Source organism: Trachemys scripta, chromosome 10, assembly GCF_013100865.1.
Source record: "Trachemys scripta elegans isolate TJP31775 chromosome 10, CAS_Tse_1.0, whole genome shotgun sequence".
NCBI classification, from domain to species: Eukaryota; Metazoa; Chordata; order Testudines; family Emydidae; genus Trachemys; species Trachemys scripta.
In genome coordinates this window covers 71,647,164-71,671,240 of record NC_048307.1, presented here as the reverse complement: position 1 = coordinate 71,671,240, position 24,077 = coordinate 71,647,164, and the positions used below count along the sequence as shown (strand labels likewise).

Here is a 24,077-nt window from a genome sequence, read left to right as displayed (position 1 = left end):
TCAGCAACAGCAGAAAATGCTTCCCCTGTACAAAAAGGAGACAGGACTCACCCCAAATGTATCCTCCTCTGGTTTGTGGGTCACGGTGATAGGTGGGGTGGGGCTCACTTCATAGTCACCAACTGGAACCAGAAGAGGAAAGAGGAAATATTCAATTTGTGCCCCCAAGGAATTCCATAGTCCCCAGAACATCCCAACCTTGTGAGGTCACACTACATAGCACTGGCTAGCCCAGAGAATGAGGTCTCTTGTCTTCTATTTCAAAGACTCTGAATTCAAGTCTTATTGGGGTTGTAATTTCTCCTGAACTGGCATAGACCAAATGAGCTAATAGGTGTTTTCTACTTAAGATCTCCAGGGTCCTATGTAATTGGGCAGTGAGGAAGCAGAGCCACGTTACCGATCGGACACAGTGCCACTCCCACCCAGCTAATGAGAAGCAGTCTGATCCCATATGTTCTGTGGGTGAAGGTTCTTCATCCACCCACACGCCTCCCAGCACCAGGGGAAAGCTCGTGGTTCAAGCATCCCTGGAATGCGGATTGCTGCAAGACTGAATCCTGCCAAATTAAAACCAACAAACAATGACTTGAGTGATTTTTTAAATTAAATGCATTTGAATGCTGGCGATTAAAAATCCAGGAGGCAGAAGTCCCCCACCCACAGAACAGGTACAGCACTTACCCTACACACCTGTTCAATGGGACTCAGCTCTTACTTGGAAAAGTCCCCACCACAATGCAGGGGGGAGGGGTTCCAATATCCAGGACCCAATCAGTCCCTTGGCTTGTGCTCAGACTGCCCGAATAAGGGGGTCAAACCAGTGCTTGTTGTGATGTTGACAACTGTTCTGCTAAGAAGGGGACTGAAACCCATCTGCTCATTTCATACGGTTGATTCAATGGCAACTTCTTTGGGGCACCACCTACCTGCACCTAATTTAGATCAGTAACCTCAAGGGGAGAGGTTCCAGATTACTTCCCCAAGCCCTAAGCCACATCAGCCCCCACAACACTAGCTCTGAAGACTGCTTTTCCTTTTAGTTTCAGTGGATGAGGCATCTATACCGCTGCCCGGTGGCACCCCAAACTACAGCCAGTACAGGAGTTGCTTGAAGACACATTGGACACATTCACGCCTGTGTCATGCTGCAAAGTCACCCATGCTACCAGCACAACACATGCCTCCCTCTCCATTGGTATGGATCCTTCTTCAGGACCCCACTAGGCAGGAATAGACCTGCCCAGGATCTGCAGACTGTACAGCACATAAAAACCTTCCTTAATACACTCGGGCTCTCACAGAGGAGGAAACAAGTGTCTTGCTTCCCATCTCCTTCTCTAACAATCCCTCCTGCCTAGCGCTAAAGCATTAGATTCCCCCCCCAAATGTCATCTGCAAGGTTCTTGCATTCAGGAGGGGGGGAAAGGGAACAAAGCAAAAGGCAAGAAGGCACTTACTTGAGACAAAGTTATCCGTACTCTCTGTGAAAAGGACAAAGAGAGAAGCAACACAGTTAACAGTGCGGTAAAGGGACGGCAGCCCCTCTCGTCCAAACACTTCTCAGCCACACTCCCGCATCATCCCAACCAGCCCCGGGAGGCTTGAGGGCTTATCTCTCGGAGCAAGCCAGCCACTAGCTAGTGCCAGCTCACGGACTGCACAGGGAGCAAAGGGAAAACCCTCCTAGGAAGAGCATAGCTACTTTAAGAGATTTCTCTGTTTAGATCCATGCGGCAGGGCTGAGCAGGATTTGACGGAGGTATGGCGAGAGAACAAAGCTCCCCATTTTTTGGCCCATTTGGCAGTCCTGGCTCAAAATAACCTCAGACTGTGTTGAAGGTCAGGATCGGGGTGCACTGGAACAGCTGTGAGGGGGCTTGGGCTGAAATGGGGGTGGGGGGACTGCAGGTTGGGATTCCGGTGGATTGATAAGGCAGAACTGGAAACCCCCCATTTAGGAGCAGGTTGAGGTAGCAGAACTGTGATGGAGTGATGGGCTCAGGACAGAGGTGTGGCTGGGGTGGGGGAAACGGGCTGCACTCCATTTGCGCCATCCAGTAAAGCAGGCCCTGTCAGTCATTCACCTCAGCAACTTGACCGGTTCACGGTGTCCAGAAAAGCTCCTTCCAAACAAAACAGCTCGCAGGGGCCCCAGGTGACAATGTCTAAAGCTCTCAGTGACAATCAGTTTACACAGCGTGAGAACAACATCAGCTTTCAATGTACTCGCCAGCGTAAGAAACTGACCCTGATATTAACAGGATTTTACACAGCTTTCCCGGCCAAGGGTGCCTGGAATGATGCTGCGGCGTTCCCATAAAAGCACGGCAGAGGCTTGGAAGGGAAGCAAATACAGTCCCAGGGTCATACGGGCAGCTCCCAGTGAGCTGAAGTTTGGTTCGATTAATTGGGCTGTGATGGATTAGATCAGTAGTTCCTGACTCCCAGGCGAATCACTGCACTTTTTTATTTGAGGGGGCTGGAAATTTTCAAGAGACGGCAACACAGGAGCCAGCAAACACAGCTGAAACCAGCAGCATTTGCGTGGAGATCCCTGTTGGAGGAGAAGGTAGCAAACCTCTGCTCCCGAGAGGCAGGGAGGGAGTTCTTGACAGTGGGATTGCTTGCGTGCAGGTTTGTTTTCAGTTTGCAAAGTCCGGCAGGGGGCAGTGTGTGGGGAGAGAAGCAGAGCCTGTGATCACGGTTGAACCTTGATTGAGGGGGCGGGGCTTCCCTAATCAGCAGGCCTATAAAGGCAGCCAACCAATCGGCCAGCAGCACAGGAGCCAGCAAACTGAGCCAAAAACAGAGGAATCTATGGACGGGGGCGTATTTTGGGTTCTTTCCGCACTCCTTTTTTCTTTCTTCACAGGAGGGAAGGCTATGACAGCTACACAGGCAGAATGGAAGAGACAATTAAGATGACAGGATATGGAAGCTATGGGATATACACAGGGCTGGCTCTAGGATTTTTGCCGCCCCAAGCAGAAACAATTTTGGCCGCCCCCCCCCCTCCCCCGTTTTTTTCTTACCCCACCCCCGGCCCTGCCTCAGCTCCACCCCTTCCCCAAATCCCCAGCCCTGCCTCCTCCCCCAGGCTCTCAAGCCTAGGAGGGAGGGGGAGAAGCGGCGCGCGCGTGCCGCGGCCACTCGGAGTCTCCCCCTCCCTCCCAGGCTCTCGAGCCTGGGAGGGAGGGGGAGCAGCGGCGTGCAAATCAGCTGTTTCGCACGCCAGTGGCAGCAGCGGAGGTGAGCTAGGGCGGCCGGGGCAAATTTTTAGGGGCGGCATTCTGGCGCCAGCCATGCCGCCCCTAAAAATGTGCTGCCCCAAGCACCAGCTTGTTTTGCTGGTGCCTAGAGCCGGCCCTGGATATACATTATTCTGCAGAGGGTACCTGAAAGGTGCTTCATTTGTATGAAGTGCCATCTGATGGAGGAGAAGATCCAAGGTTTGGAGAGGCAGCTAGAAACTGTGATAGAGTTTCAAAGGGGATTTGAGCAGATGATGGAGGGAAGGAGAGAGGAGGCTGAAGGGAAACCTCATGACTTGCAAATGCATGCTGGACCAGAGAACTGTGAGGGTAGACTTCTGGATGAGGAAAGTGGCCAGCAGAAGCACGTGACTATGAGAACAAGGAGGAGGAAAAGACTGGCTAGCGAAGGTGAAATAGAGCTGAGGACCAGGTTCGCTGAGCTGAAAAATGAAGGGGAGAGGCAGTCAGTAATCAAGGATGGGAAGGCAAGTATGAAAAGAAGAGCAGCTAGTCCTACAAGAAGAGGGGAAGAGACAATGAAGACAGCCAGACTTCAGAGACCGAAGAGGACAGAGGATGACTCGCAGGAGACTACAAGTGAGAACAGAAGACAAGAAGACTTGCAGCCAGAAAGAACAGAAGAGGGAAGGCTGGAGAATTGCAACACCATCAGAAGAGGCAGGTTTATGAGATTGGGGACTCCCTACTAAGAAGGACAGGCAGACCTGTCACTAGAGCTGATCCAGAGAACATAAGGGTGTGTTGTCTACTGTGAGCTAAGAGACAGGATGTGGACCTGAGGTGGAAGAGGATCCTAATGAGAGGAGGAAAGAATCCATCAATTGTCCTTCACGTTGGAACAAATGATACTGCTAGATTCTCACTGGGACACAACAAGGAAGACTGACAGGCTGGGGAAGACACTTAAAGAAATGGAGGCTCAGGTGACCCTCAGGGGGATTCTACCCGTCCCTAGAGGAGGAGGGCAAAGACGAGACAAGATTATGATGATCAACAGATGGTTCAGACAATGGTGCTATAAGGAGGGCTTTGGGATATTCAACCAGTGGGAGGCATTCACAGACAGAGGACTCTTCTCACGGGATGGACTCCACCTGAGTAGGGAGGGAAATATGCTTCTGGGATGGAGGTTGGCACAACAGATTAAAAGAGCTTTAAACTAGGAACTTGGGGGAAATGGTTTGGAGCTCATGTAATCTCCGCATTTGATTCTAATATTGAGTGGGAGGAAAACCAAGTAAAAGAGCAATGAAGAAAGGAATAAGAGAGGGTAAGAAAATGGACAACAAGAGGATAGAGTGCTAAACCACTGGCAGTAACAGTCAGGTATACCGGCAGTAAAATGACTGTATCTAATCCAGCGAGGAATTTGGGCAAAACCAAGCAGAAACAACTAAGATGTCTGTATATCAGTGCAAGGAACCTGGGTAACAAAATGGAGGAACTAGAACTACTGGTGCAGGAAGTGAAACTAGATATCATAAGGAAATGGAAACATGGTTAAATAGTAGCCATGACTTCAATACAGGTGTTGAAGGCTATGTGCTGTTCAGGAAAGACAGACAGAGGTAAAGGTGGTGGAAAAGCACTGTCTATTAATAATGGGGAAGACTGTAAAGAAATTAGAAGTGATGGAATGCATAAAACTGAATCTGTTTGGGTCAAAATCTCTTTGGGGAAGAAAGGTAACAGAGGCTCCACTGGGATAGTGCTTGGGTCTGCTATGAACACCCAGGATCTGATTTGGATTTGGAGAGAGACTGCTAATATTTTTAATGAAATAAACAGTACTGGGAATTGTGTCATTATGAGAGATTTTCATTTCCCAGATATAGATTGAAGCACAAGTGTGTAAATGGTAGGGCCCAGATATTCCTGGACATGATAGTCAACAAATTTCTTCACCAAATATACCTCTACCCCGATATAACGCTACCCAATATAACACGAATTCGGATATAACGCGGTAAAGCAGTGCTCGGGGGGGGGGGGGGAGGCTGCGCGCTCCGGTGGATCAAAGCAAGTTCAATATAACGCGGTTTCACCTATAACGCGGTAAGATTTTTTGGCTCCTGAGGACAGCATTATATTGAGGTAGAGGTGTAGTCACTGAACCTACAAGATATGATGCTATTTTAGATTTAGTATTGGTAAGTAGCATGGACCTCATAGGACTCCTGGTTGTAGAGGACAACCTTGATTCAAGTGATCATGAATTAATTCAGTTTAGACTAAATGGAAGGATAAACAAAAATAGGTCTGCAACTATCCTTGATTTCAAAAGGGCACACTTGAAAAAGTTAAGGGAATAAGTTAGGGAAGTGGATTGGATTGAAGAATTCAAGGATCTGAATGTGGAGGAAGCTTGGAATTACTTTGAGTAAGGGGAAAAAATTCTTAGGGAAGGATAGAAGACCAAACTGAATGAACAAGCATCTCAAACAGGTTATTAAGAGAAAGCCTACAAGGAAAGGAAGAAGTGATGGACAGCAAGGAGAGCTACCTCTTGAAAGTCAGAAAGTGTAGGGGGAAAAGTGAGAACTGCCAAAAACCAAGCAGAGTTGGACCTTGCAAAGGAAATTAAAACCAATAGTAAAAGGTTCTTTAAAAAAAAAAAAAAAAAAAAGAAAACAAGGAAAGAAGTGAGACTGCTAAGCACTGAGGATGGGGTGCAAATTAAAGATCATAAAGGTATGGCCCAACACCTAAGCAAATAATTTGCCTCAGTTTTTAATAAGGATAATGAGAAGCTTGAGGGCAGTGGCAGGGTAACTAATGGAACAAGTATATGGAAGTAGAAATTAGATGGAACTCAAACAGCTTAATGGGACCAAATTGGGGGGCCCAGATAATCTCGATCCAAGAATATTAAAGGAACTGGTACATGAAATTGCATGGGTTTTTAATGAATCTGTCAACTCGGGGGTTGTACCTTATGACTGGAGAATTACAAATATAATACTTATATTTAAGAAATGAAAAGAAAGTGATCTGGGAAACTACAGGCCCATTAGTTTGACCTCAATTGTATGCAAGGTCTTAGAACAAATTATGAAAGAGAGAGTAGTTAAGGACATAGAGGTGAACAGTAACTGGGATAAAATACAACATTGGCTTTACAAAAGGTATGTCATCCCAGACCAACCTAATCTCTTTCTTTGAGAAGATAACCAATTTCCTAGACAAAGGAAATGCAGTAGATCTCATCTACTTGCATTTCAGTAAAGCATTTGATACAGTTCCACATGGTTAGATCAGTAGATTAGTTAAATTATTAGTTAAATTGAAGATGATGGGGATTAATACAAGAATCAAAAGGTAGGTAAGAAACTGGTTAATGAGGAGACAACAATGGGTCATGCTGTCAGGCTGAAGGGAAGCTACTAGTGGAATTTCTCAAGGGTCAGTCTTGGGACCAATCTTATTTAACATTTTCATTAATGACCGTGGTACAAAAAGTGGGAGTGTGCTAATAAAATTTGTGCATGACACTAAGTTGGGAGATATTGCCAATACGGAGGAGGACCAGATCATCATACAAGAAGATTTAGATGACCTTGAAAACTGGAGTAATAGAAATGGGATGAAACTTAACAGTACAAAGTGCATTTTGGGACTAACAAGAAGAATTTTTGCTATAAGTTGGAGATGTATCAGTTGGAAGTGACAGAGGAGGAGAAAGACCCGGGTGTATTGGTCAATCACAGGATGACTATGAGCCACCACTGTGATCCAGCCATGAAAAAGGCTAATTGCAGTCCTAGGATGCATCAGCCAAGGTATTTCCAGCTAGGAAAGTGTTATTACCATTATACAAGGCACTGGTGAGACCTCATCTGGAACACTGTGTGCAATCCTGGTCTCCCATGTTTAAGAAAGATGAATTTAAACTGGAACAGATGCAGAGAAGGGCTACTGGGATGATTAGAGCAATGGAGACCCTACCTTAAGAGAGGAGACTTAAGGAGCTTGGCATGTTTAGAGTCACAAAATGAAGGATGAGGGGTGATACAATTGCGCTCTATAAATACATCAGAGAGAAAAACACCACAGAGGGAGAGGAATTATTGTACCATCCCCTCCAAAAACTTATCAAATGCAGTCTTAAAATAGGTTAGGGTTTTTTGGCCCCACTGCTTCCCTTGGAAGGCTGTTCCAGAACGTCACTCCTCTGATGGCTTGAAACTTTTGTGTAGTTTGAAGCCTAAACTTGTGGATGGCCAGTTTATATTCATTTGTTCTTTTGCCAGCATTGGCCCTTAATTTAAATGAGATTGCCTACAATGGCATATGGCCCATCCACAACTGCTATTAGACAATATCTCCAATGGCGAGAGATGGGACAGTAGATGGGGAGGGCTCTGAGTTCCGACTGAGAATTCTTTCCCAGGTGTCTGCCCGGCAGGTCTCGCCTACATGCTCAGGGTCTGATCGCCATATTTGGGGTCAGGACAGAATTTTCCCCCAGGTCAGATTGGCAGAGACCTTGGGATTTTTTTTCCTTTCTTTGCAGCTTTGGACATGGGTCACTTGCTGGTTTGAACTAGAGTAAATGGTGGATTCTCTGTAACTTGAAGTCTTTAAATCAAGATATGAGGACTGCAGTAACCCAGCCAGAGATTAGGGGTCTATTTCAAGAATGGGTTGGTGAGGTTCTGTGTGGCCTGCAATGTGCAGGTCAGACTAGATTATCACGATGGTCCCTTCTGGCCTTAAAGTGTATGAATCTATGAGACTCTAAACTTTAATTTTAAAAAATTCTGCTCCTGGCAGGTTGCAGCAAAAACCTCCCCAGTGTAACTAGCAGCAGTAATGAGGCGTGTTGAATGTGCAGCTCCTGACATTTTTTAGAGAAACGAACTTCCAGATGCAAGACTATAAATTTCAGATGCACTGAATGTTAATGTCAGATTTGGCAATGTACGGACCAGTGATCTTCAAGAAAAGTAAATCATGTACTGATTACATCATGGGCGGGGGCTGCCACAGTGAGAAAGATTCTGGGACACAGGCTCATGGGAGGAAAAAAGGGGATGGGTTTGTAGTGGCAGGTAGAAAAAGGCAGCGAAGCTTTGGGATTAGGTCTATCTCTAGTCTTTCCTTTTCCTGAACCTTCTATACTAGGATTTCAAAACACTTTACAAGCATTAGCTTATTCTCTCAACATGGTGGCAAGGCTGGAATGAATTTTTCGTGTCAGCTCTTTGGAGCAGCCGACCTGCTTCCTGTTACCTTTGGTAAGTGCCTAGCACAGGGGTCAGCAACCTCTGGCACGCAGCTCGCCAGGGTAAGCACCCTGGCGGGCCGGGCCAGTTTTTTTACCTGTCGCCTCCACAGGTTCAGCCGATCGCGGCTCCCACTGGCCGCGGTTCGCCGCTGCAGGCCAATGGGGGCGGCAGGAAGTGGCGCAGGAAGAGGGATGTGCTCGCCATGGCTTCCCGCCGCCCCCATTGGCCCAGAGCGGCGAACCACGGCCAGTCGGAGCCACGATTGGCCGAACCTGCCTAGCACATTGCAGATGCATCAGAAACAAAATGTTATTATCCCCATTCTGCAGGCATGGGAACTGAATCACAGAAATGGGAAGCGACAGAGGTGAGAACATAACCCTTATCTCCTGACTCCCACCCCTGTGCCAGAAACATAGACTGCCCTTCCTCCCAGATAGCAGAAAACCTACATAGATTAAGGAGCTAGACAGATTATCATCCTTGAATCTTGAATATAATTTTCCCACTCCCTTCTGTATCTGTTCATGTCTTTAGATTGGTCAGCTCTTCAAGGCAGAGATTTGGTTTCCATTTACTATATCTGACCTGCCGGAAAGCTCTGTGTGCATTGACGGTATGATATAAATAATAAATGAAAATACCATTGGTATTGCTCTATATATAGCAAGTGCCCTATTTTGCTCAGTTTTCTAGGGGCTGCAGGAGCCAACTTGGGGCTGCCACTTTCTCACGGCATCACTCCTGAAGGCAATAGCATGCACCGTTCTGTTAACTCCATGGGGCCTGATCTGGTGATGCAAAAGCAGAAGGAAGTGCAAGAACCCTCCCACTCTTTCACTGCAGTACAGCCACGACAACCCTCTCTAATGCACACCTTATAACAAGAGCTTAATTTTTCCTTCTACAATTTCACCACTCACCACCTAGTGACACAGTGAGGAATTTAAAACCATTTCCTGAGAGTGCCTAACAAACAGTTGATGCAGAGGAACTGGGGGGATTCACAGTTTTTGCGGGGGCTGTTGCACCAAAAAACTGACAGATTTTTTTAAATAAAATATGTAGAATCCTGATGACATTCCATCTAGATAACAGCCATTTTATAGAAGAAGTAAAACGAGATCATCGAGTCCCTCAAAAGGGCTTTCCTCCACACACAACCACTACCCCAGTTATATGCCAAATATTCGGTGTCAAAAGAATGGGAGTCCACTTTAAGGGGCGTCAGAGTAACCCATGATACACTGCATGCTCTAAGCCCTTCTCTCACGGACAAGTCATGGAGCAAGAACCACCAAAACACTGCAGAATGCAAAGTCAAAAACCAGTCAGTCATTTTCTTTTCCGTCAAATGTTCACCCTTTTTTCCCTTAAGATGCTGATTAAGATTCCTGTCAAAGAAGAAAGTGGGGTCCCCTGCCATCATATTGCATGGGTTGGGCAAACTTCACAAGCTAATTAGGACCATGCCTGGTCTGTACGTAGTTGATCAGACCCAAGTGTCCCATCATGATGTTGTGTTGTTGTTCAAGCCGCCATCTTTCAGATGAGACTTGACACAAAGGCCATGACCATTCAAAGCCCCCAAAGACGTCAAGGCACCTTTTTGCACCAATAGGTATGTTAGCTCTTACGTCATGGCCAGTTTGGATAATTACATCCTCCCTCCCTAAAATCCCCTTAGATTTCAACTGGTTACACAACTCTTTTTCACACCCGTGTCTAGACTCTTGTGCAATGTTGCTCCATGCTGGTAAACAGTTACTATATTGTGCACCAGAGGGGACTGTATTTTAATGGGAGGTTCAGCAATCCTGGTGCATAGCTTGTATAGCAGCCTGTTAAGTGCTCCGAGATGCAAGGCACTACAGAAACGTAAGCTGTGACTCTCTCACCTGGAAAGGGCTTCTCGAGGAAGTGCCCTTTGATGGTCTGGTTGGCTGTCCCCAGCGGGTTGGTGGCCACGAGGGTGTAGTTGCCATTGTTGTAGTGAGTGGGCTTGTTGAAGAGTAGACAGCCCTCAGACACTTCACCCTGCTGATAGAACTCCATGCGGATGATCTCAGTCTCCCTGAGGACCTGGCCATTGTGTAGCCAGTGAAGGCTGGGCGCTGGGTTCCCATGCACCACAAACTCAATGCAATGCTCCAGACGCAGCTCTGGCTCCTCCAGGCTCTGAATGCGTGGCGGATCTAGCATAGAGAAACACAATGCAAACCTGTGGGACTCAAGTAAACTCACGTGTTCCAGGCAGAGATGATTGCCTCATCTCCCAGTAGGCAGCCAGCCACCAAAGCGCACTTGAACAGCTAGAGGAAATTCCCATCCCATGGCCGAATTTGCTGTGCGTGCAACCTACACGCTACTGCAGCTGCAATGTGAACTGGGATCCTTGTCGTCTGTAAGCAGCAGCCTTACCAGGTGAGCTGGAATGGAGCCTTGCCCAAAGGAACCCAGCCTGGTTTTGGCAGTAGGAGATGACCTGCTGTTATTTAAGAGTCTCGTCCCTTCCCTCTGGACTTGATGACACGAAATCGACTAAGCTTGTCTCAGCTGGGAGTTGCTCTCATAGCACTCACATCACACTGGTGCAAGGCCCTTCCCAACACGTGTTTGAGGGTTGTTCACATTCATTTTAGTGGGCATGTAACGAGCAGTGCAGGATAGAGGGACAGTCCGTCTCAACAGTCAAAATCCCCAATAAAGAAACACGTAACCAGGCTCCGCCCTGCCCTGGATAATGGCTACATAATAGAAATTAAAAATGTCCACTGGAACCCCTTACTTTGCAGCCCCACTCCTCCTCACCCCACCAGTTTAATTCCCAAGTGGCCCTGCTTCACAGCAGCCTTTGCTCTGGTGTGGAGGACCGAATGGGCTCATTCAGAGCATCAACCTGAAGGGGCACCACTGAGCCACTCTAGCCTCTATAAAGGCAGCACTACAAGCAGTGCCAGCTCCATAGGTCTGGGAAACAAGGTCTGAGATCAGATCTTGCATTTGGACCCCTGCAGACCAGCCCAAATTAAGTTTGTAACTCCACTTAGCATATTGTTGTATTCCCCCTTGGGGCTCTCTGGTCACATTCAGTAGTTTAGGAATTCTCAGCCATTCAAGCAAATATCCCTCAGGACTTCTGAATGGCTGCATATCCTTGGGGGCTTTGATTGGTTGAATCTCCCTGGGGGGAGCTCTGATTGGTTGAATATCCTCCAGGATTGTTACAATTAGAGGGCATGTAGCAGGACAGGGATTAAAGCTGGGAGCTCACCTCCATTTAATACATATTGACGGTCCCCTCTCCTGAGAGGCCTCTGAACTGAGGATATCCACGCCTCAAGAATTCAAACTCCGCTCCACCATCGCTGATGAAAACTTAATTACAGCATCACATGTAAGGCCCCAAACACTGAGGCCACAGAGCATGACCAAAGATGGCCCAGTACTGTGGGGCAAGGATCACGATTTCATAAGATTCTTCTGTTCTTTCCTAAGCACTCTCCTTTCCCTGGCTCTCACCCCATACTGAGGGCTGGGGTCATGCCCCCAGGCAGCCCCTAACTAACAGGAAAGATCCATCAACTTTCCTCTCTCTTTTTTCTAAAGATGGTCAACGTTTCATGCAGTGACGGATTAATAATTTTGCCGTCACTAGGCCGAGAAATAATTGCCGCCCTGGCCCCGCCCCGACTCCGCCCTTTCCCCCGCCCCTATTCCAACCTCCTCCCCAAAGTCCCCGCCCCAACTCCGCCCCCTCCCTTCCCCTATTGGATCCCTTCCCCAAATCCCTGCCCCCACCTCTTCCCCCAGCACGCGGCCTTCCCCCTCCTCCCTCCCTGCCCCGCAAAACAGTTGTTTCACGGCACAAGCGCTGGGAGGTGAGAGAAACAGGACGCGGCCGCGCGCTTGCAGAGGAGGCAGAGGTGAGCTGGAGCAGGGGGGCAGGGCACGAAGGGGAGCTTCTGCCCCTACAAATTTGTCGGCCTAGGCAATAATACGGCGCTGGTTTCATGTTGTGAAAGTGGAGGAACAGCAATGCCAAAGAGAGAGAGGTAGAGCTGGGAGGAGCCGTGCAAGATTCCCCACTCACAACTCAGCCAATGGACCTCAATCCTGAAACACGGCTGCTAACCCAGAGACTGTGCAGAGTCCCACCCAGCGTGTTTCACCTGTAAGCCTCGGTCGGAATTTAGTTCCATACATCTCTGGGTGAATGACTAGGAGGGTACCAAAGCAATTAGTCACCAATACACCAAAATATCAGCTCTTTTCAGAATGATTACATTAGAGTAAGTATGGTACAAACTGGCACTGGCTTGCAGGATTCTGGGCGTGAAAATTAGCATCAACATGGTGGCACTTAAAGGGTTTGCAGTAAATGACTCCAGAGTAAAGCACTTTACCTGTCTCCTTCCAGCTGATCAGATCTGGAACTGTATTAATTTAGGCAACCGAAGCCCCCAACCCATCCAAACACACCAAAATTATTTATTTTGGGGGAGACCAGAGAATGATGTACCTTTTATTCTCCTTCCAATATTCTATTGTCTACAGTTCTGCCTCATCTCTACAGGCGCCCAATGGTGCCCGCGCTGCATGGGAGAACAGGGCATAATTCTCCAGTTTACACAGGTACCAGCAGGGGTGAGGGATGGGGGATTTCCAAACCACAGATTAAGGGCAAATGTTATGGACCCAGGACCCAGCAACACATGGTAAGTCCCGGCTGCCTGAGGAAGCAAAGCTGTGTAAACTCCTGCTAAGGTCTGGTTTTTATTAAGTTATATTAGGAAGCACATGAAAGTTTAGCTCTCTACAGCCTATAAGTAAATTGTTTTAAACCTTGTTTGGCACATGTTTACACAGTGTTCACTAATTAACCTGGTAGGAACAGAGCTGGGATGACATCCTGACTCCACTGTAGTCAATGGCAAAACTTCCAGGGATTTCAATGAGGCTAAGGGATGAGTGACTCACTTACAAATGCAGGGAGAAGGTTTTAGCCCCTGCTGGGCACATCCTCACCCCACTGGATTTTCCAGTGCTGCTTTGTGAATGCAAGTAGCCACTTGAACGTGCCAGTGAGGCATGCAGGCACAGACTCAGCCGTTCAACCCATCAGGTGCCCACTGCACATGTGCAAGTGTGGGACTGGCACACCCACACCGGGAGTATGCCCGTTTCTGCAGGGAAGCTAAAATGGAGAGAAGCTGGAGGACACAGTAATTGGCCCATAATGAAAGCTCTGTACATTTCCTTTTACAGTCCTAGAACTGGTCCCTGCCTCAGTCTCCTGCAGCAATTCTGACTCCGTGTCCACATCCTCCACGGCAGCAAATCAAGATAAGCACAGCATAGCCTGGTAACACACAATTCCCCACGGGAGACACATTCAAATAGTTCCCATGCTCACCCTCCCACCAGCCCATGTATAGCCAGCATCTCCCTGCCTCTACTTACAGTAGACCGTGAGCAGCACACTGGCATTGGTCATTCCCACCACGTTCTCAGCAATACATGTGAGGAGGAACCCGTTATCCTCACTGGTGACGTTCACCAGAGTCAAATTGATGGCATGAACGTTAGTCCAGTTGAGGTTCGTCTGCAAATCCCCAAAAAGAACAATAAGGACAAAACCAACAAATGATGCCAGCCTGCCCACCTCCCGGGCCCAGGACCAGAAGATCCCAACTCCTGTATGAAATGCCATGGTCTCTAACAACCGTGGCCGGGCAGGATTTCAGTTTCATGGCACCATGAGCACCACAGTGCACCCACGCACTTGGTCCAAGGAGGTTATAATCACAGCTTCTGAAACAGTGCTAAGCAGGGTATGTCCCTGCCTCTACTTGCAGTTAAACCACGTCCAGCTGCACCTATTGTTGACACACCATTGTCAGCGACAGATAATTTTGCTCATGGAGACAGGCTAACATGCAACCAAGGGAGCACTGAAGGTGTGAAACGATCAGCCCGCAGGAAGAGCTGTTTTCCTGCCTGGATTCAATATCTGCACGCCACCCGCTAATACTCTGCTAACCCAGGGTTCCTAATCTGGTGGGGACTATACAATCCATTTCAAACAATCCCTGCATTTCACTTCTCCCCCGTGGTGATCAACACTCATCCAGCCCTATTAAAATGGAATACAAAGGAAACGAAGACCCGGAAAATTCCCACGGCCAGCACCCCAACTGCTGTGTTGTGTGTTAACACCCTGGCGATGGACCTTGGCAAGGGCAGTAAATGCCCAGCCACGCAAGCCCCTGGGCCTCCTACCTGGTGAGTAGTGATGGAGTGCAGATCTGCAACCGTCCAGTCTACGTCTGGCAGCGGCGAGCCTGAGCCATTGCAGGTGATCACCGCGTTCTCACCTTCCCGCACAGTCAGGTTAATGTGGCTGACGCTGATCTCGGGCAGATCTAAGAGAGTCAAACACCAAGACACTTAGGGCACCCTGGCCAGCCAAGGCACTTGGATTCTGATCCCCATGAGCTCTGTCTCCCAGCCAGGCTTCACCTTACAGCAAAGCAGCCTGCACTGTCCTGTGCTTCCGAATGAAGGAAGGGGAGGGGGAAGTACAGGAGGTGGCAAGTAACTTGGCCTTCTCGTGCTGGAAGAGATGAGTGACACGGGGGACATCACCAGGTGGATGGGTGGATCTTCTCTATGTTTTGCAATTCTGACATTGCACACAAGTCAGGAAGTTTGGCCCAAGTGCTAGTTGCCATCCAAACCTATGTCCCTTCTCCCCTTTCCCCCAAACCCCAGGCACCTGTGTCCTGGGCTAGCGCAGAGGTCTGGGAGGAATAAAGCCGCTTCTAAGGAATCACTGGCAAGAGATCCAGCCTGAGCTAGGACAGGGCACAGAGCTCCTGGCACTTAAGGGGAAGAGAGAGAGAGTTTCTTTCTAATTTATAACAATCGAGAGAAGATGACCAGGGACGTGTCTTCATATTAACAACATCTCTGCTAATGAAAGACGCCCCTGCTCTTCCCTCTGAGGTGCCAAAGAAATACTGATTTATAGTGGCTCTGACTTACTCCTCTGTCCTGCTGAGTCACCCAGCCACCAAACGCTCACACAGAGTACCAGAGGCAGTGCCAGCAGCAATACGGAAGGGAGGGTGATACACAGGAGGGTGACTGGACACAGCATGCATAAGGGGGGGCATTGAGGGCTGCAGCATGTGTAAAGGGGGGGAGAGAGGGGGCCCTGAATGAACGAGATGGGAATAGAAGGCAATGGGTCAGTGCAATGGCCTCTCTCTTCTGAAGACTTGGGTTCAAACTTTGACCCAGTTCAAAAGTGAATCCAGAGTTATGGGTCTATTCTTGTTCCTGTGGGATCTCTGAGTCACGAGAGTCTCTAGGAATAGCAAAGGTGCTGCAGGTCAGGACTGAGATGCATTGGCAGAGCTAAGAGGGGAGCCCAAGAGAGGCTGCAATTCACTCTTGAGTAGCGTTAACACAGCAGTGAGAGTTGGGCAGGAGCCTGTACGGTGCACGTATTCTGCCACAAGCCACATATCAAACCTGAACTAGCTGCACCACCTGGCAGGACAGAATGCAAGGATAAAGTAAGCCTCGTTGGAAAATACTTTGAGCCATTTGGATGCTTGCCCACTAAATCTCTGAATGAAAGATTCATCTCGGGAGGAAAGATCTTAGCTGGGCATCTTCTTTTCCTGCCTTCTCTCTATTTTTTAGGGATCTTTAGGGGCTGGGGGGGGGTCAGTGGAGCTGCTCACCTGGTAAACCCAGGAGATTTATGTACATAAAACACGCTGTTGTTCTCTCATGTCCAATAGCAGTAGGAGTCCCCTCTCCCCCTTTCCTTGTTCATGGAGGATTTTCTAATCATTGAGGATTATTCTTCTCATTTGTGGAGGAAATTATAGTTCTCTCTCAAATCTCTTTAGTTCTCCTACCTGCAGATATTTCAGCCCATGTCCAGGTTTTAATAAAGAAGGGTTAGACTAAAGAGACATTATAAACTTGAAAGTCATATGCCGTATCTCCAGCTGAACACAGTGCATCTACTGTTGTTACAAGAAACACCCTAACACTCCTAGAATAGAAAGTGTAAAATTAAAAAAAAAAATGTTTCTCTTTTTTCCCCAGACTGTTCATTTGACAGCTCCTAGTCTACAGCCTCCTTCACGGCTCCGTTCTTGGTACAGGACCTTCCCTAGGTCCTGCTTGCCAGTACCAGCAGTAGTGGAGCTGAAACTGAAAAGGCAGCAGACTAAGGGTGAACAAAGGGAAGTGTTGGGAGAAGGGGCAGCCCAGAGCATGTTTGAGGTTGCTCATAGGCCCACCCAAAAAGACCAGCAGGGAGCAGAAAAATATACAATCACGTGCGCACGCACACACACACACGTAAAACTTTAAGGATCTGCTATTTTAAATGTGCACCAACTGAAAAAATTATTTAAAAAAAAATCAAGCTGCCCGTGTCCCTTTAATACAAGTAGTTTCTAGTGTCGGTTAAACAGAAGGATAACCACAGGAAGCATATCCGGTCTCGAACAAATGGACAATTCCTGCTGCTTCAGGCTAAGGCATGGACCAACCACAATGCACCTTGGCTGATGATATTATGCCACTGAGGGAATTTCTTCCCAAACACAGCTGATGATTAGCTAATGCTCTGAACCATGAGGAATAATATTCCAAGTTCAACTACAGACACCATTTGTATTCATAAACTATCCTAATCTATTCCTGGTCATTGGGTACTCCTTGTAGGACGGGCAAGGAGAGCAAGGGGCCTCTCCTGGCCTCCTCTCTCTATAGCCTTGGGAGAAAGGTGAACCGGAGCACATATAGGGCTTTCCTTACCACACTGGGTGATGTTCATCTCCTGCAGGGGAATGACAGCAGCCTCCATGTTCATGCAGTACAGCTCCTGTTTCTGCAGGTTTGCTTCACCCTTCTCCTGCCAGAGCTGAATCCAGCGGATGTCACAGCTGCAGTTAAAAAGGTTTCTTTTGAGTATCCTAGAGAGGGAGAGAGAGAGAGAGAGAGAGAGAGAGAATGTGAGAAGCAAGGGATGGGGTCAAATAAACAGGGTTACCATTGGTTATATGGGATTTCCGCAGAATGGCTACTAATTGTAAAAAGGCAGGGTCGCCCTTGCTACGTGCTGCGAGGCTAAAATGAGTCTCTACAGACCAGGAGAGATTCTGGACTCCTTGGAGCTGCAAGGGGAGAAAAGAAGCATGGGGGTGCAGCCAGTTACTGCACTAGCCTTTTGGCCTTGGAAACCAAGGTTCAAATGCTATCTTGGGGTCACAAAAAAGAACGCTGTAAGCGCTCCCAAGGCCAGACGGATATTTGGCTGGAGGGGGAGAAGGCAAGCAGATACGTTGGCAGAGCTTGAAAGGCAGAGAGTGCAAGGGCTGGAATAACAAAGGATGCCGAGGTTCAGAATGGAATTGCATTGGTGGAAGGGTGTGTGCACACGCATTGGACTGCAATACTACTGGGTTGAGCTAAAGGAGAATCTTGATTCGATGCTAGCCATATGGGGCAGTTGTTCATTTGTATGCACTCTCCAAACACACACACCCCAATTCAGAGATCTGGGTTTCACAGGAGCCCAGGCATGTGACATCCATGTAACACATTGGAATGCCCCAGGATTAAATGGTTGTCACAATGCTCCACCTCATTGCCACCTAGCACAACAAAGGACTGTCTCAAAGGAGCAGACGTGACCCCATTCTCCTAAAGAAATACACCTTTACCCCGATATAACGCAACCCGGTATAACACAAATTCAGATATAACGCGGTAAAGCAGTGCTCCGGGGGGGCGAGGCGGGGCTGCGCGCTCCGGCGGATCAAAGCAAGTTGGATATAACGCGGTTTCACCTATAATGCGGTAAGATTTTTTGGCTCCCGAGGGCAGTGTTATATCGGGGTAGAGGTGTATTTATGTCTTGTGTCACAAGACCCCAGTGCTTGTGGGGGCAGGACCCTTCTGGGGGGCATTCAGCAGGGTGTGCCCAATAGATGCTGGCAGCTCTTGTCCTTAATACTGCATCTTCGTGTAATAAAACAACGCTGCTGGCTAACACACAGCATACCAGGCATTTTAATTGAATCAAACAGTGCTGCGCTGGGACCCATTGACCGGGCTGGGAGGGAGCTCTGCCTTTAATATACTTCATTTAAAATACACTGACACATATTTTATATACAGATAATTTTATTATTATTGATTTTCCAGCCTATTAGCCATTTTGTTTACATTTCTGAAAAACCCTTGCCATTCCCTTTGGACACGTGAGGTCACTGGTTCCCACAGGGGGAGGTGAACCCAGCTCGGCTTGGCTGGAAGGATGACCGCTGGGATAAGAAGAGGGAGCTACTTGAGGATGTAGCATGGAGAAACATGGGAAAGGGTGTGACATCCCAGGGTACAGTCCAGACTAGTGAGGGGCTGTGTCACCCCTGCCCTGTAACCTGGGGTGCTCTTCACAAGGCCGGGCTGCTGTAGCCTCCACCCTGGACTGCTCACAAACAACCTCCAGCGTGTAAGTCACTCCCAGCAATGTCCATGTGTGTGCTGCAGCCAGCCAGCCACACCTTGACTCTTACCAGCCTTGGCTATACTGCAGGGTGACCCCAACACACTCCCAGTCCTAGATCTTCCCCCTGAAATACATGTCCTGCCCTGCCCAGCCCTTTCCTGGACAGTACAAATATATTACGTCCATTATTCCTTAAGGGAGCAATATGCCATCTTATTACCTTAAAAAGTTATGCAGACATTTCAACTTGAATACACTGGATTAGATAAAACAGTAAAACAAGTTTATTAACAAGATAGATTTTAAGTGAGTACAAGTAATGAGGCATAAAAGTCAGAAATGGTTACAAGAACAATAAAGATAAAATGCAACCGATGCCTAACTTAACAACCTGTATCAGATTCAAAGCAAAGTTTCCTCACCACATGCTTTCAGCAGTCTTATTGACCAAACTCTTTAGGTCAGGACCCTTCCTCCAGAATCCAACTGCTGCTTCCTTTGTGTTTTCAGGTGCTGTGAATGCGATGGACAGGGAGAGACAGAGGGGTGTCTTGGGGTGTCTGCCCCTTCCTTTATAGTCCTGTCCCCACTTTGAGAAGCATTTCCAGCTGGGAGCAAGGTGACAGGCAGTCTGTGTGCAAGGGAAGTCCATGCTATTTCTTTGATAAGATGTAGATTTTTACCCTGCCTCCTTTCCTGCCAAAGAATCGCCACTTAGGTACCAGCATGTAATGGTTCATTAGCCATGTTTACACCTGGCTGTGGTGTCTGCACACCCTTTGTCTCTGAGGAACTGGTCTGACCACTCCCCAGACTTAATCATACTTCTAGTCATGATCTCAGCTTCTGTTTATAACTTCACATATAATACTATGTGCATTTTGCCATTATATTATTGATCAGCAAATTAGGAGTTTTTAAATGATACCTCACAAGGCAAACCTGGTACAAACATTATTACAATAGCGTGTAGGGTGTGAACACAGGGATATATTCTGTCACAGAAGGTCTTCAGGACTCAGCCAGAGACATGACAGGATTTCCCAACACAGACACAGCCAGAAGCCAAGAGAAACTAGGAGGCGTAAGAGCTGTGAAGTGCAGACTCAGCCATATGAAAATGGAAGGGTCCTTTCCAACTCTGAGGTTACGAAAGATTCAGCAAGCCCAAAACACCCAGGGATTCTGCATCTTTGTACAACTGCGTACCAGAGGTTGGCCAAGCCAGAGGCCAGTACTCCTCTGCTTTCCTCCATCTTGGTCTGCAAAATTTACATTTTCATTAAAAAAAAAAAAAAAAGCTACATAGCCCCCACCCACACACCGGATTCTGATGCTGTGTACTGCAGGGCTGCTGAAACTCTAAGTGCAAAGGGAGATGGCAAGTTCCCCTGTTTTCTCAAAAGATCTTGATCCTGAAACCTGGTGATGTCACTTTCCATGTGCACATTGTTCGATATTTTACAGATGATCATTTTGGTGGCCCAACTTGGATGATGGGTGGCATTTCAGGTCTCTCCCTCCCTCTCCCCTCACAAGAATCTACACCCTTTAGAATACAGGTGCAAGAGACTGTCGCATGAGAAAAAAAATCAGGGACCCATCAGTAATCTAGCAGAACAAGGCTTAGAGAAGACAGACCTGCGATCATCATGACTGTCTCAGGGATTTGGGGGCACATGGCATCCCACACTGCATGACTTAAGCATCCTCCCCCACCACTATGATTATCACTGGTGCCCAAAATAGGCCTTGAATTCACTTCAGCATGGCTGTAGATCTGGAGTCCTCACTCCCCTCGATACATAGGTACCTTCCATCAGTGTGACAGGATGTCGGCCACGCGCAGGGAGGGGAGATCACATGGTGCTGGCTGTGTGGTGGGACAGCACACGGTTAGGCGTTCTGGTCTTTGCTAATAGCAGGTTTGTTAATGTGAGTTACGTCCTGAGACGCAGCAGAGAGGAGGGGGAGACTACAAGAGGGGGGGGAATTCTACTTGGCTGGAAACATGGCCCTGAAATCAGGTTGCCTGCGAGAGCCGCCGCCCTCACAGCACTTCAGGGGCAGATCTGTAAGTAACAGAGTGCAGTTTTCTGGCCCATCGATAATGCATGAAGCCCCATGAATAATACAGGAGCAGCACACTTCAGGGTAAAATTTACTAACAACCTGCCCCAGAGTCAGTGATGTAACTCCCCCAAATCGTGGCCCCCCGGGGAGCTTTTGCACAAATTAACTCCTCTCATCGACTGGATGTGCCGCGTGCCATCAGCAGCTGGCACTTTGCCACTCTGGGGACAGGGCTGCTTTTCAGATACAGCTATTGATTCTCCTTTATTTGTGCTTTTCCCAAAAGCGCTCCAGGCTTTGAACCCCTGCTGCCAGGCCAGCTGATTCACAGGAGGGGGAGATACATTCTCTACGCTACAGACAGGGATTTTGACTCCCAATGCTGTTCTGCTCCTGCATCCACCACTCTGTCCATAGTAATTGAAACACGCTTCTTTCTGCTCACTCAACTCCATGCCAGGCCCTATCAAGCCTCAGGGCTCATGCCTGACCATTACAAACAATGCCACTTAAAAGCAGCCTTCCCTTCTGTTCTATTTTCCCACAACCACTGTAGCCCATGGACTGTCTCCTGTAATAGAGACATCATTCCCCTAAGTGCAGAACAGGGAGGTTATCTGACTCCCTTGACATGTGCCAGGCACCCCAGTGGGGTGATATAAACAACCATTTCCTAGTAAGAAAAGGATGGTAGTTGCCCCGCTCAGATACTACAGTGGTAGGATGTGCTGCCAGGTGTTCCAGTTAGAACTCAGGTACCAGGCCACCCAGCGTTCCAGTGCTTACCGTTAAGAAGGCAGTACTTGCCGGGAACAGTACTTGAGATTAACAGAGCTTTCTCCCTATGCGCTCAGAGGAAATAGCTCTGGTAACTGCATGGTGCCTATTGGCATATGCTGACTTTTCAATGTCCAGCTAGAAGGCACCCACCGGGATGCCTAATGTCGCAGATACAACTTCAGACCAAGAGACAATTCATTTATGCCAATACTTTTATCAGTCTTTAAGAGGTCAAGAGGATGGAAGGAACTGCAGGGCGTATGTCACAAGAATCATAGACATGCAGGGCTGGAAGGGACCTCAAGACATAATCAAGTCCAGCCTCCCTGTGCTGAGGCAGGACCAAGTACATATAGACCATCTCTGACAGGTGTTTGTCCAACCTATTCTTAAAAGCCTCCAAGGATGGGGATTCCACTACCTCCCTGTAGTGAGGCTGAACGGCCTCCCTCCGAGCGGGAGAGCGAGGATCCACTACACTCCCCTTGGTGGGCGGAGCCTAGCTGCCCCGCCCCCCTCACCGGAGGTGCGGGGGCAGGGCCGGAAGTATAAGAGGAAGGCCCTGCAGCCCAGTTAGGGTGGAATCCTCAGAGGAGGACGCTCCTGCCGTGCCCAGGAGGGGAACCTACCCCTGGCTGTGTGATAGCCGCAGAAGTGGGAGACCCCGACGAGGCATGGCCCAGACTACCGGCCGCGGTGTACCTTGAGGCCTGCGACCCCTGCCACCTCACCCCAGGGTGGCCGGCTCCCTACACTGTGCAGGGGAGCTCCCACCCTGAAGAAGGAGCCTCCCCTACCAGCTCCCTTATAGACTGTTGCTTTGCTGGCTGCCTGAGCCCCGCCCTGGCTAAAGCCAGCCTTAAGACTGTTTGTTGGCTGGCAGCCTGAACCTCAAGCCCAGGCCCGCACCAGCTCCATAGACTGTGATTGTCTTGCTGGCAGCCGGACCTGTAGTTGGTGTTTAATTGATGGCAGCTTGAGCCTCCCCAAGCCCGGGCTAAAACCTGGCCGTGACTATCTGGTGCCCAGCCCTATTGTGGGGCTGGGAACTAGAGGACCTGGGGGGCCTTGCTCCACCTCAGGTGGAGACAAGGGCCCTAGACTGTTCTGCAGCTTCGTGCCTTGGCCAGACAAGCCCGAAGGCAACCTGAACGAGTGGCCTCCCTCCAAGCGGGAGCGAGAGGGTCCACTACACTCCCTTGGAAGCCTATTCTAGAACTTAACTACCCTTCTAGCTAGAAAGTTTTCCCTAATATTTAACCTCAATCTCCCTCGCTGCAGATTAAGCCTTCTTGTCCTTCCTTCTGTGGACATGGAGAACACATCGCCCTCCTCTTTATAACAGCCCTTAACATACTTGAAGACTGTTCTCAGGTTACCCCTGCCCCACCAGTCTTCTTTTCTCAAGACTAAACCATCCCCAGTTTTTTTAACCTTTCCTCAGAGGTCAAGTTTTCTAAACCTTCTATCGTTTTTGTTGCCATCCTCTGGACTCGCTCCAAATTGTCCACATCTTTCCTGAAGTGAGGCACCCAGAATGAGAGCATGAGAGGTGTTAATACCAGAATGACCAAGGGATGCACAGCCATCTCAGAAAACCAAGCTATCCTCCCTGTGAGGCTGCAACTTAGAAAGAGAAGGAGCTAATTTTCTCCACAGCTGCGGTCCCTTTCCTCAGCAGCCTCTGGAAGTTAATTTCACTTAGTTGCTGCCATATGCTTAACAGCCGTATCAGAGCTGCAGCAAGATCTAAAGGCTGAGGGTTCTTTCTCATGAGCTGTATTCTGCACGTTTTACTCTAGGAAAGGACAAGAAGATTTTAGTTTATATATTCAGGCTAGAGGTATTCCCAATCCACGGCCAGGTTACCGCCTCTCAAGGGGTGCACAACCATTCTGCTTCCTTAAGACACCTCATTTGAAAAAATAACCCACAGCTTTGAGAAATCACAATTGCACATGTGTAAGTGAACTGGGATCTAATCTATCAAATGTATCTACCTTCTAAGCTAAAGGAACGAGCCAGCAAAAGGAGATGGACCCACATGCTGGTCTAGCATATTCCATCCATGGCTGGGCAGGGGAGGAGACACACAGCAGCACAGCACGCACCAAGTGAGCTTTGAAAATGGTTCTACTGGCGCAGGAAGCAGAGGGAACAGGCACAAGTGGGTCT

At 48.4% G+C, this 24,077-nt stretch overlaps 1 protein-coding gene across 3 annotated transcripts in view; it reads right to left on the bottom strand.

The window, feature by feature from the left end:
- NTRK3 (neurotrophic receptor tyrosine kinase 3) overlaps positions 1-24,077 on the bottom strand; it is a 332,474-nt gene that overhangs the window by 199,527 nt on the left and 108,870 nt on the right. For all 3 annotated transcript variants that reach the window (XM_034783964.1, XM_034783962.1, XM_034783963.1), the window contains exons 5-10: positions 17,354-17,511; positions 14,789-14,931; positions 13,970-14,111; positions 10,405-10,701; positions 1,461-1,484; positions 52-122 (exon numbers count right to left, since the gene is read on the bottom strand). In XM_034783964.1, the coding sequence (XP_034639855.1) occupies positions 52-122; positions 1,461-1,484; positions 10,405-10,701; positions 13,970-14,111; positions 14,789-14,931; positions 17,354-17,511 (835 nt within the window). The remainder of the gene's footprint in view (positions 1-51; positions 123-1,460; positions 1,485-10,404; positions 10,702-13,969; positions 14,112-14,788; positions 14,932-17,353; positions 17,512-24,077) is intronic.